Source organism: Beta vulgaris, chromosome 3 (assembly GCF_026745355.1).
Source record: "Beta vulgaris subsp. vulgaris cultivar EL10 chromosome 3, EL10.2, whole genome shotgun sequence".
Classification (NCBI taxonomy): domain Eukaryota; kingdom Viridiplantae; phylum Streptophyta; class Magnoliopsida; order Caryophyllales; family Amaranthaceae; genus Beta; species Beta vulgaris.
Window position 1 is genome coordinate 54,871,263 of NC_079204.1, and position 14,531 is coordinate 54,885,793.

General features: G+C 33.1%; 1 protein-coding gene across 1 annotated transcript; it reads right to left on the reverse strand.

Annotated features, from left to right (window-relative positions):
- Positions 1 to 3,465: 3,465 nt before the first annotated feature.
- On the reverse strand, positions 3,466 to 6,270 carry LOC125495788 (putative disease resistance RPP13-like protein 1). Its single transcript, XM_048640613.1, has one exon. It carries the CDS (start codon positions 6,268 to 6,270, stop codon positions 3,466 to 3,468), a length of 2,805 nt encoding a protein of 934 aa, XP_048496570.1.
- Between the last annotated feature and the right edge of the window lie 8,261 nt (positions 6,271 to 14,531).

Sequence of the window (14,531 nt, forward strand, 5' to 3'; positions counted from 1 at the left end):
TGGTTGATATTAGATGATTTTATTGTTTAAAATTATTGTGAAAATTTAGGATAGTTTGAAGAAAAGAAGCAAGAATTTGTTTTGGATCCGTTTAGGACCCGGATTCGTATGATCCATCCGGATCTGGACCCTCATTCTTATTACTCAATGCATCCGGGTAGGATCTGAATCATTTCCTAAAAAAGGGATCTGGATCCTAGGGGGACCCTACTCATTGCCATCTCTATTTATAATTAGAGAGAATTTTTTTAATTCATTTCAAATTTTTCAATATACTCTCTCCATTTCTTTTTACTTACAACGGTTTGACTTTTACACTATTCACTAACTGTACTTAGTTTATACTACTATTTGGTGGTTCATAGTTAAGGAAAAACATATTTATGTGGGATCTTGTTAGGTTTGTCTTAATTTATATTTTCCTAATATCTACTGTTTATAATTTTTAGTCATTGGTAGTTAAAGATATTAATGGTTGAAGTTATGCATTGACAGACGTGAAAGTCAAATGGTTGCAAGTAAAAAGAAACAAAGGAAGTATACGAAAAAAATATAGTCATGTGGGGTCTTATTTGATTCGTCTCAATGATTTTTTATTAATATTTAATCATTATAATTTTTACTAAGATGTAATGAAATATGTTTAAGATTGAATAAGTACATGGGCAAACACGCACAGTCAAAGTAGGAAAGATAATAAAAAAATACAAAGGAAGTACATACTAATTACTATTGTGATTTTCGTGGTGAGAAGTGGAATGTCAATTGGTCGGGGCTGGAGACAGTATGAGTTTGAGTCCCCATGGGCATGGATCTATCTAATATTGGTAATTTTTATTTTATTTTTTAAAAGAAAAAAATGATTTCTTTTTTTTTTTTTAAAGTGAGCTCTGAATGTTTATAAATGAGATAGGGAGGCTTAGGAGTGAACTAAACCTCTCATTTGAAATATAAACTAGTTTTTTGCCCGAGTAATGCCTCGAGTCAGTTATAATAAACAAATATGTTATTATTTTTAAATTTCATAATTTATTTTGCTACTTTTCGTATTTTTTGTCCATTAAAAAAATTGAAAAATCACATCATGACATGATAAGTAAAAAAAAAATTAAAAGACTTGAGTTTGAAAACAATACCTTAAAAGAAATTGTGGTAAAAAAAATATAACATCAATATTCTCTACAAATAAAGTATGCATCATCTGAAATCTGTTCGGAGTTATTATTAAAGTGTTAGTTGATAAGTGACATTTATGTCACTTTTAGGGGTAGTTTTTAGAGTATTTTTGTTGTTTAATTTCATTTATTTTAACTTTTTAAGCCTTTAATTCTTATTTTTCTATTTTATGGTTTAATTAGATTAATTAGTTATTAGAAAGGGTTTTCGATCTCCTTCGTAAGAAAAGGTTTTTCGATCTCCTTCGAAAGACAAGGTTTTTCGACCTCCTTCGAAAGACGGGGTTTTTCTCCTCTTTTAGAGGGGGAATTTCTACAGGTTACAATCCGGGATACTAGATCTAATGGATTGCCGTGAATTTATTTTGTTGGTGAAGAATTATGCGGGATCACAAAGGTTATCAATTTTTCGAATGTCAGATGAATCCGACAGAAATCATCATCACGACTACAAGGGATTGTTAGATTGTCTCTCCAACAAGGCTGTATTTTCCAGCGATATAAGCGGGAGATGTTCCACATTACAAGATTTGTTTGACGATCGTAGTTTTTATGAAGAAAATTTTTGTTTGATTCAACTTATGTATTTGTTTGATTCGATTGCTTATGTAGATGTCGTATGACTTTTTATTAATGAATTAATTTTACTATTCAAAAAAAAAAAAGATTAATTAGTTATTTCTACTAGTTTTTAGTTCTTATTTTATTATTTTTATCTCTCGTATCTCCCCTTGTGTTTTGATGTTGCTTGTAGGTGAGCATATTGGAGCTATGGTATGAGATTTAAAATTACAATACAAGGCATATCCTACACCACACCCCAACCTTTCCTACACTCACTCCAACTCCCTTATTCACCTTAACCTACACCACACCATTGCATATCCAACACCACACTAATCAATGAGCATTTCTTACTCTATCTCCTCTTTTATTGTTTTATTTTAATTGTTTTTCTTAGATTAGTTATTCATGATTAGTTTAATTATTTATGATTTATTTTATCTAGTTTAATGTTAGATTAATGATTATTAGCATGTTATTAAAGTTTAATTTCTCTAAAGTCCTCATTTTTGTATTTATGGAGTAGTTTGTTGGTTAGGTTTTGGGTGAAAACCCAACCATGATTGATTGGGCATTTGAGATTGGATTTAGAGATTTGTGTGATTAAATTATTGCTTGTTTAGCTCTTCTAATCTATGTTGCATTCTCTTTGATCACTTGAAGGTCGTATTAGATGGAGTTGATTGATTTAGGTTGGCATGAGAGTGTGACCTATTGATTTCTATTATTGACTTGGGTTACTTTGAACCTCGGGATATGTTAGTAATGGATGAGAGTCCTTATTTGATGTCTTTGAGGATTTCTTTGCCTATGAGAGTAGGATGAGAGTTGTGTGTTGGGTCAATAGCTAATTCAAATAGTGTTCATGTATTATCTCTATGTTTGATATTCTTATGCCTATTTCATGATTAGTTGGTGTTTAATCCCATCTCCTAACTTTAGTTATCTTTGATATTTAGCTTTTTCATAGTTCTTAGTTGGTTATTGACAATTTCCGACTTGATTCGGGCCTAGCTTATTGTTTTATTAATACATTTTGGTGTTCCTTAGTCCCTGTGGATTTCGACCCTTACTTATCACTTTACCTAGTTTAGTGAGTTAGTTAGGTTTGTTTGATTTTAGGAGGCTAGTAACGACCTAATTTTTCCTATGTTATTAGTCTTTCTCACTCCAAGTTATGTGCTTCAAAAAAAACAAAAAGCTCAATGTCTCACATTGGTGATTTTCTAGTATCCTATCTTCTGTATAAAAGTATATGGTTTTCTACTTTATAAATCTGAATAGTCGTGTGTATTCCTAGACGGCCTGGAGGTTGGTTGCTAAGAGTCTGTGTGTACATAAATTCAACTTGGTGTTCAAATTAGCTTCTCTGCGCTTTTTTGTAATGTCTCACATTGCAAAATGGTAGTGATGATAAAGAATGGATATGGAATACTCCATTTATAGCTTTTTATTTAACACACTTAGAATATAAAGCCATGAATTTTCTTCAAAATTTTACAATTTAAAGCATTCATTACTGTCAACCAAGTAAGCCATCATTGCTTATTCCACAACCAAATAAGTACAGAAACTACACTCACTATTGCACCTCAAAAAAGTACATTACACATTTAAGCTCATTATATGTAAAATATCTGATATTGTACCATACAATAGCTTAGCTTGTTGAAGGGTTTTAGCCTCTCTTCTTGATTATCAGCATGTCATTCACTCCACAAAGCGATCAAAAATTGTAACTATCAACCCCCATAGGAAGATCTGGTTCTGTTTCTAGATTTGGACAGTTTACGATTTCTAAATTCTTGAGTGAAGTTAAGTGTCGCAAAGTAGACAAGACAGACAATGCAGGACAGTTGACAAACCTCAGCTCGCGAAGATGAGGCATATCCCCAGGCTTCAATCCTTCCCACCTAGTAAGTCCTGGCATGTTCTGAAGTTCTAACAACTCCAAATGTGGGAACCTGCTGTGGTTTACATCCCCAAAAAATTGGCGGCCTAGTTGCACCAAACCGCGTGCTGTATCAATGGAAAGAGTTTGCAGAAGTGGAAGCTTCCAAAATGTTGGAAGTTCAGTGATGTATGAACAATTGTACAGACGAATGACCTTCAGATGACACGAACTACTACAAAGCCAACTTGGAAATGCAGCTCCACTGTAGTTTGTCAGCCGAAGTTCTGTTAAGTTATTATGAGGTTGAAGCATATTGAGGATTCTTACCATCGATGGTACTCGCATTGTTGTGTCTGTCCAATGCAACTCCAGTTTTTTAAGGTGGGGTTTTAGGCGTAGTTTGGCATTCTCAGCTTCTCCCGAATATTGAACATTTTCAAGCTCCATTATCTTGATTGACCCGCGGATCCTATTCATGTTCCCTAGTTCAGTGATACGATATCCTTCTCTATTCTTCACAATGTAAGCATCTAAGGCTTGAAGGTTGGTTAACCTTCCTATGTAAGGTGGTGTGGAACGCAAATTGTTGATATCCACATCAAGACGGATTAGATTAACTAGGTTCGAGATTCTGCTAGGCAGCTGAAGAAGATTTGGACAGTATCTAAGCTTTATGACGCGCAGACCAAGGAGTTCACAGGTTGTTTCTGGCAAACTCTGGATTGGGGTATCAGATGCATCTAGGTAACGAAGGTGTACAAGTTTACAAACTGATCTAGGAAGAGTATGTATTAGGGATCTGTTTAGGCTCAGTACACGTAATGACCTCAATTTATGAAATAAAGACTCAGGGACTTCACTGAGGTTGGCTCTTTGTTTAGGCAACAAAAGAAATGTCCTTAAGTGGGTGTAGAATGCTTCAATGACCTTTAAGTGATGTGGTTCTATGTTTTGATAGCATAGTGACAAATGGTGGACGGGTTTTGTAGGAAGGAATGGTCGGTCACCATCATCCTTCATTTGATGATGGCTTAGGTTGGAAGCTAAACTCTTAGCAAACCTATGAGTAAACTCATGAATTTTACAAGTAGTCATTTTATCTTCTTCTGTGGAGTAATGTGAGACATGTAACATAGACCTTGACAATAGATCATCAAAATGTTGTCCTGCATTTTTCAGGCCTAAGGTAGTCCACTCCTCCGGTGTTACAAAACCTTCAGCTATCCACAGTTGCGAGAGCTCATCTTTTTTATAGTAATAATCATTAGGGAAGAGATATAAATAAGCAAGAAACTTACTCAACTCTGGTGGCATAACAGGGTCATTGAATCTTAACCTTGGTAAGATTTGATCAGGAAACTCCCTCAAATCCCACAAGTCCGTTTCCTGAAAATGTGAAATGGCGGCTTCTGACCCCTGTAAGAGGCACCCAGCTGTTATCGCTAAACTGAACCACTTAGCCACCAGAGGTAAACCTGCACATTTTTTGGCTATTTCAGAAATACTGTGAATATATCGACCAGATAGACTGCCTAGACATGCATCCAACCCTTCCAAAATCAACTCCCTGCAATCCTTGTCAGACAATCGGTTAATATAGTATGGAGTTGTAGCAGTTACAGAAGCAACCATAGGATCACGAGTAGTGATAAGAAAGATAGTTTCAGAATTTTGATTGGAGAGCAATGTACTCCAAGCCATGTGATGCACATTCCACATGTCATCCAACACGAGCAAGGTTCTTCCTTTTTGTGGTGGCCCTGTAACAGGATATCCATAAGCCACATGACAATCCATACATGGTTCAACAATGATGCGGCTGGTAGAATTGAAATCATCCGGCACAGAAGCCCATTTAACAGAAACAAACTCTTCCCTGATCCTGGCATCGTTCTGAATGAATCGAGCAAGTGTTGTTTTTCCTAAGCCTGACATGCCAATAATGCAAACACCCTTCCCAGTAAAAGAAGGATTGAGCAAGTACTTCTGCATTATGGTTCGATTGTCTTCCTCTCTTGCTCGTGCAAGCGGTCCTTGTGGATGGCTAGAAGAATAAGCAGCAGTTGAACTACTGTTACCCCGGTTACTAGTAGCAGCAGCTTGAAATAGGCCATCCACCTCCCTGTCTATCTTCTTCAACTTGTCTTTGAGAGCTTTTATATTACGAGGCAACCTCCATTTCTTCAATGATGCCAACTTGCTACGTCGAAACTGTGTTTCGATCTCTGTGTTAGGATGACGATGGTTAGCAGCAGCATTACTCCTCCTAGAGATACTTCTTTGTAACATCAAGTAAAAAAAGCTGCGGCACTCCTGCTCTTTTATAATAGCCAGTTGCTGCTGCTGATTAATAATGTGATTCTCCTTCATTATGTCAAGGCTTATGCCATCAATTATGTCGTCCACCTCGTAGAATAGCTTGGTCACATCTCGCAGCCACTCCCTCAAGTGCACCTTGAAGCGCGCGTCATCATGAAGCTGATTAAGCTTGTGCTGCACCCTCTCAGAACTTGTGATCAGTGACCTGAGATTCTCGTCCACCTTTCGTATGTAACTGATCTCGGTGCTAGCGAGATCTACTAATTTTTGTGACAGGATTTTGAGCAAAGACGCTGCAATTGAAATATACCATTCCATTGCTGCTAATTTTGAGTTGATTTGGAAAACTAATGAGAGAAAAGTTGTATCAAGTACTGCTCTTATCTTGTGAGTATATCATTGTACAGAGTTTTTTGGGTTCATCAGATTGACTAGGTAAGTTTCCTGGGTAGTTAGAATCTCAATGTCACTTCATAATACAACGACAGCACAATACAAGTATTGCAGAAGATATGATGAAAACGCGGAATCAAATCAAAGCAATATACAAGTCTACAACATATAAAACTAGTGCATGTGTTTTGATTCTCATAATAAACTATAGTCATCGGTCATCCGTTTTTAATTCGCCAATTATTAGACTAATTAGAATTAGTCAAGTCAATAAATTTTTTTCTTCAATCATTCATCTTGTGAACTTTCTTCATCATGTTCTGAGTATGAAACATGTAACAAAAAAAAATGGCATTCAATGCTGTCATTTGTTGAATAATAATATTTGGATTTTGGAAAGTCTGTGTATACGAAATCTCGAATCTAGATCACCAATGGCTAAAAAATCTTCTATCCCACTTGTTTGTACCAAATATGGTTGTGGACTTTGGGCTTGGTCTCTTCGGCATAAAATAGCTGAACTGAATTGAACTAAATCGAACTGAATTGAATTGAACTGAAATGAATAGTGATATGTGAGGGTAAAAGTATTGTCCACAGTTGAACTGAATTGAACTGAACCGAACTGAACTGAATTGAACTGAACTAGACTGAAAATAAGTTGGGGAGAACAGACCCTTGTGGTGTCACTGTTGCAAAGGTCAGGTCTTGGACATAAAATAACCCAAACAGGCAAACAGAGTCTTTCACTCTTTCTAGGTTGTAACTTCTTCATTCTTAAAAATGGAGATGGGGATGCAATATGTTCTACTAGTTATATGAATATGGTGGTATCATATTAGCACTGATTGGCAAAGAGATGTCATAAATGATCTTGTCCTTGAGAAAAAACCATTGTTGAATGATATGAAGATGTTGAAGAAATAATTGGCTATGGTGAAGGAGGAAATAAGGTGATCTTAAATTGCCAAAGGAACCTTTTGGTACTTCCGTGTAAAAAGAAATTATAAGGTTTTTTTTTTTCTACAAAAGACTTGTTTCATCTTGACAATAAATCATTATTACTATTATTATTAAGGGGTTCTCTCGCAATAATACAAACTTTAATTTTTTAAAATAAGATAAACTTTTACCCAAAATTCCTCCGATAGGGTATGATCGGTTAGTCACTTGTTGGTGTAGGTAAATTGCTTACGTGGCACTTACTCCTTCTTCCTTGTTTGCTCTAGTTCTTCTTCCTCTTTTTTTTTTCATTTCATTCTTCTCTCTTGCTCCCCCTCCATTGTCTTTCTCCACCCCTGAAACAACCCATCACTCACCTATAAATAGCCGCAACACCCAAAACAACCCCTCACCTACCTGAAATCAGACCCCTTACCCATTACCCACCGCCCACCCTCGTAACAACCCTTCACCCACAATAAATTAGCCCCCTACCTAAAACCCACCGCCCTCTCCCAAATCAGCCCCACCCAGAAATAATGGTGGTGATGTTTTGCTTTGGCGGTTTATTTGAGGTGGTTTGTGGTTTTTATATTGTGGGTGATCTGGGGTTTGTGGTAGTGAGTGTGGTGTTGACAAGATTTGATGGGTGGGGTTCATGGTGGTTGTGGTTGGGTTTTGTGTATTAGTGAGGGAGTGGAGGGGGGTGGTTTTCGAGGCTAGGGTGGCCGAGATTTGTGGTTTTCGGGGGTGAGGTGGTTGGGTTTGGTGGTTTTAGGGGGTTAACAAGTGGTGGGGGTGGTTTTCGGGGGTGAACTAGTGGTGGGGGTGGTTTCGGGGGTGAACGAGTGGTGGGGGTGGTTTCGGGAGTGGGGGAGAGAGACGTGGTGGTTTCGGGAGTGGGGGAGGGAGGCGTGGTGTTTTCGGGGGTGGGGAGGGGAGGAATGGTGTTTTCTGAGGTGGATGAGAGGAGACGTGGTGTTGCAGGTGATTGTGGTGGCCAGGTGAGGGGGAGAGTCCAGTGGTTTCGTGGTGGAGTTTCAGTTGGTAGAGGAGGGGAGAAGAGAGAAAGAGATTTTCGATTTTTTAAAATTTTCTTTTACCTGTTTCACACGTTAAAAGTCACATTGCCCTACTGAAAAGGCAATAGTTTGTATTATCTAAAAATAATCAAAAGTTTGTATTATTGTGAGAGAACAGGTAAAAGTTTATATTAGTATAGTTAAAAACCTATTATTAATGGATCAACCTTATTTTTGTAATATCATTTATATGTAAAGATCTGGCAATTAAATCATACCCAAACTTCAGGGCTCAAAGCCACAAATTCATCAAAAACAGATTACTGGACGTAGTGGTGGATCTTGGACCAAAAATTTAAAAAGGCTAAGTTTTGATCGCATAAACATTGTACGTCTTTCGTAATTAACATAATAATTGCAATAATTGGCTTTTGCACAAACTCCTAGGAAGAATTTCCTAATGCAGTATCAAGACCATGTTCGTTCGGACTAACTTATTTTCTATTAATTTCAGTTCAGTTTAGTTAATTTCAGTTCAGTTAATTTTAGTTCATTTAATTTCAGTTTAGTTATTTTAAACTAATTTTAGTTCAGTTAATTTCAGTTCAGTTAATTTAATTTCAGTTAAGTTAATTTCAGTTCATTTTGTTTCAGTTCAATCTTACCTAATGTTTTAATTTTTATTTTTGTTTTCAATATTACTATTAATATGGTTATTATTATTATTATTATTTATAATAACAATATTTTTTTATTTCTATTTTCATTATTTGTTATTATTATTTCTACTATTATTATTATTGTTATTATTATTATTATTAAATTTATTATTATTGTTGTTATTAAATTTATTATTATTATTACTACTACTATTATTATTATCATTATTAAATTTATTGTTATTATTATTATTACTATTATTATTATTACTATTATTATTATTACTATTTTTATTTTTATTATTATTATTGTTATTTTTATTGTTATTGTCATCGTTGTTGTTATTATTATTTATATTATTATTAATAAGTATTGCTAATAAGTATTGATACTTATTGATATTATCAAATATTATTATTTTAGAAAATTAAATATACAATTCAGTTCAGTTTCTCTCATTTCAGTTAATTTCAGTTGAGTTCAGTAAATAAATTCAGATTAGTTAATTTCAGTTTAGTTCATTTAATTTCAGTTCAGTTAATTTCAGTTTAGTTAATTTAATTTTAGTTTAGTTAATTTAATTTAATTTCAGTTTAGTTAATTTTATTTGAATTCAATTCAGTTAATTTCACTTTGGTTAGTTTAATTTCAGTTCAGTCAAAATAAATTTAAAAGAATATATAAGAGTATGATTAAGGCATTAAGCAGGTGATCAGGAAATACAAACTAAGGAAATATTAACCACCATCCAGCACCACCTTCACTTACTGCCCACTACCTAGTACCCGGCCAACACTACCTTCACCACCCTTGAATCGAACAGCATCGCAGCGCCCACGAAATCAAACACCACCCTTGAATCGGACCACGAAACCTAACAATTGTACCACCTTTGAATTGGACACCATAATTGCACCACCCTTGAATTGGACACCACTAGGAATTTCAACTCGTCGTTCAACAACCCGACCCCAACCCGGAATTACAACAAACCGAAACCCAGGGTTATTGGAACAATTCCACTAACTTTTACCAGATATTCCTTTACTTTTAATTTGAAGTTATCAAAGATGGTAATTTTACAAAATTGATTGAAATGTTAGATGGCAATGATGATGTTTTAGGGCTATTAATGTACTTTTTAAGTTAAAAATATCAAGAATAAGAAGTTGCATATTTGTTTATTTACTTTTTAGTCAATGTGATTTACTTTATTGTCTTTTTGCTTTACATGTAAATTACTAAATTCGTTGTTGTTCTCATTATAAACTTGGTTTTCATTGGAACTTGGTTCTCTCTCTATATATATTATAATAACGTATTTTTTGAATGTACAAAATACGTAATTTTGAGATGTGCAATAGCCAAAGTAGATCATCGATGGTTGAATATGATTTTTGGATGTGCAAACATGATTTCTTATTTTGATGTGCAAACATAGTTGATGTACAAAAATAATATTTATATATACACATTCTTTGATCAATAATTGTTACTTTGAAATCAAAAAAAAAAAAAAAAAAAATAGAAAACATGTTCGATACCAAACAGTGCATTATTTAGCCTGACTCTTAAACAATAGAGTTTAAGGTTATATTCATCAAACTCTCTACGTGATTAAGGACTTAAATATTCACGAAAGGTCATATTGATCAAGCTCTCTACGTGGTTAGCATAATTTGTACGCAATTGATCCCATTTAATTTGACCTTATGCAATCATCTTAAAATATACGATATTATTATACACTTGTACAAGTGATTATGATCAATAATAAATTAATGACGTAAATTTATTCATGACAAAAGCATAATCTGAATACTAATAAAATAAGATTATCGTTACGCCAGCTTTTATAGGCATCTTCCAAGTTGCAAAGTCCACGTTATATAAAATTTAATAAAATGATATTGTGAGTTTTGATGGAATTCAACAATTAAGCTCTAAAAGTGTGTATATAATATGAATAAAAATGAATTACTCTGTTTTGCCAACACATTTAGAAAAAAATTAAGCAATTGTCTGGCCCCACAATATGGTATATTATTTGAATGCATGTGAAATGATTGGAAGCTCTCCCTAAATAATACTAAACGTTAAATCTAAGATCAAAATCAAGTGGCCCTATGAAAACATAAGAGCATATACTACTAAAATGAACTAAAAAAAAAATCATAGTATCACTCGGATCTACAAACTAGTTTATGTTAGAATTAGTAATAAAAATTATTTGAAAAATTGAGACGTTATAATATGATCAATGTCCCAAGTTGCAAAAATATTGAAAAATATATAAATCTAACCTAAATTTTCTAAAATTTTAAAGAGATATCAAATATGTAATTACTTGTTAAATTCAATTTGGACATTTTGGTGCTACCCCATCCCATCCCATGTAATAGAGAAGAACACGAGATTTGAATTTTTTGCAAATAAAGGGCAAGTTCATTGTTTGATCTACCACATGAAAAACCCCACATTGCGTTGACATGACCACAATTATTTTGTTTATTTTTTAGGGAAAAAAATGTAATCAAAGAATTGATAACTTGTTTACTAGACGATTAGTAATGGCGGTTAGGGATGTACAAAGATCAGGGTTAAACCGTACCGGACTAGACAGAAGATTATGGTATGATCCTCAGTCCATAGAAAATCCCGATTTTGGATTTTCGGTCCGGATCGACAAACCGGAATGTCTGTTTTTTAGTATAAAAAAAATATATGTTAAAAAAGTTTAAAATGGTAGTAGGAAGTTAAAAAGTTAAATAGCTAAAAACCTACTATTTATTACCTTTAGGAATATTGTTACTAAGATTATTAAATTTTAATTTATCAAATTTATAAATATGTTTATAAATATGTTTAAATAACACTTTTAGATAGACAAGTCAAATATTGACTTACTCGATTCAAGACCGACCTGAAAAAATTGGTTTTTGAAGCAAACTTGTGATATGAAGACTCGTATTTGTTCAAACTCGACAACCTAAAAATTCTTGGATCAAAATCGACCAAAACGGTTCTTGACCTTACTAACCAGATTGATTACATTTATTGCACTAAAATGGTTAATATAAACTCATTTAGGGGGCGTTTGGTTCATATGATTCTGGTGTGAGGTATGGGTTTAGAATGAGCAAAACTCATACCTAGTGTTTGTTTAATAATTTGATAGATTTAAAGCCCATACCTCAAAATAAGGTATGGGGTTTAGAAACCCAAGGGGATGTGCGTTTGACTCATACCAATGCCTCTACGTATTAAATAAAGGAAAAAAAATCTGTTTCCAAATAAAATCCAACACATGGTATTAGGTATCAAGTTCCAAACTTATACCACATTGATTTCATTCCTGATTCCAAACCCATACCATTGTGTGTGTGTGTGTATATATATATATATATATATATATATATATATATATATATATATATATATATATATATATATATATATATATATATATATATATTGAAAATGAGTCCTTATGTGAGAATATATATCATATGTGACAACAGATACATAAACACTACTTTTCATATCATATGTAATATTTTTTTAAACATACTTAACTTATTGTTTTTAGAACATATTCAACACTTATGAAAATATATATGCAAAATTTTCTAGAACATATGCTATGATTTCTAAAACATGAACGCATCATTTTACGTAAAAACCTAATCAACACTTATACATATATTGTTATACACATGTTTTCAACCTTATGTCCTGAATTATTTCTAGTATGTTCTAAATTATTTTAGTGTGTTCTAAATTCTTTCAAGTTATGTTCCAAATTATTCTCAACATGTTCTAAATTATTTCAAGTATGTAATAAATTATTACAAGTGTATTCTAAATTAATTCTAGTAAAATATTAGAACATGTACACCATTTTGTAGAACATATACACTATTTTTATATCATACAAGTGAAGTATGTTGTTCTAAAAAGTGTTGCATATGTTCTAAAAAGTTATGTATATTTCCTAAACAACAAACAGGTAAATTATGTTGTTTTAAAAAGTGTGGCATATGTCATAAAAAATGTTTCACATGTTCAAAAAAGTTAAGTATGTTTCACCGAAAAAAGAAATCATTTTTTTTAAAAAAAAGTATGTTCTAAAGAATGTTACATATGTTCTAAAACTAAATCTGCTTTCACATAAGAGATGTGTTCTCATAAGAGATTTCCCCTATATATAAAAATTTTTAGTTGGTAAGTAGAAGTGCCCTACTAGATCGAAACCTCGCACATGCTAATCTAATTGACCTGGCTACACAGGCAATACCCTTCGAAAGTGGGAGGTGGAGTGGGGAAGGTAAGGGGATCGCACCTCCAAAGTGCCTCTAGTGAAGTTTGATCTCATAACTTTAAGGTTGTGAGATACAAACTCTTGAACCCCATATATATTGTGCACATGTGAGTTGTCCCACATTGGAGAAATAGGAGAGAAAATACCACAATATAAGTTAGAAGAGCTACTCCTACCATTGTCAATTGGTTATAAGGAGCTACTCATAACGGGCCTGGGTGATCCGAACAAGGAGGAGGAGAGGTTTGGTCCACTTTATAAGCCCAAAGAAGATTTCATACTAAAATCAATTGGTGATAGTAGAAGTAACCCATTTCATGTTTGATAATAAAATACAATTTTGAATGAATTAACACATTTCATGTTTCATTAGAAAAAAAAAGATATAATTTACAAAAGTTAACAACCCCAATAAAAGAATATATATGCAATACTTTTTAGAACATACTTAACTTTTTGGTTTTAGAACATATTCAACACTTTTTAGAACTTATGCAATACTTTTTAGAACAATAATTTATAGAACACCGCTATGATATTTAGAACAACAATTATTTATAGAACACTACTATGATTTTTAGAACATTAATTAACAAAATTTAGAACATGAAATAACAAATTAATTTTAGAACATGAAATTCCACCTAAATAAAATCGAACTTCATAGCTTTTGATGAAGAATTCGTCAAACTTGGTAAGAACCTCTATTGAATTCATGTAACTTTGTTGATTTATATATGAAAAACTTTGTTAAATTTTATCTCGAATTTAGTGGAGTTTTTGAGGAGAGATAATGGGTATTCTTGAGTAGTGAAAGTTGACATCTTGAGAAAAGAGAACAAACATGAATTCATTCTAAATAAGTTGAATATTTTATGAATAATTTTATTGCACTTGCAAAGAACTTGATTGAAGTTGAACATGGAGCCTCAACTAAGTCTATCTTAGTAAAGAAAATGGGTATTCTTGAAAAGAGAGAATTAGTCTTATCTAGAAGAGAGAGAAACAAAATAAATTTGCAGTGAATGAATGCGAGCCAAATAGATTGAATTTCAGAAAATTTTATCAAATTTGTGAAGAAATTGTTTGAATTTGATTTTGATTTTGAAACTGTAATGGAGTATGTTTTTTAGAAAGAAGAAGACATAATTAAAAACATATCACTTAATTTATAGAACACTAGAATTTTTTGCACGCGATGCGTGTTTGAATTTTTTTCGAAACAGAAACTCGATTTTCTT

Excerpts from the sequence above, each read along its gene's own strand:
- LOC125495788 (XM_048640613.1), bottom strand. The coding sequence starts at position 6,270 with ATGGAATGGTATATTTCAATTGCAGCGTCTTTGCTCAAAATCCTGTCA.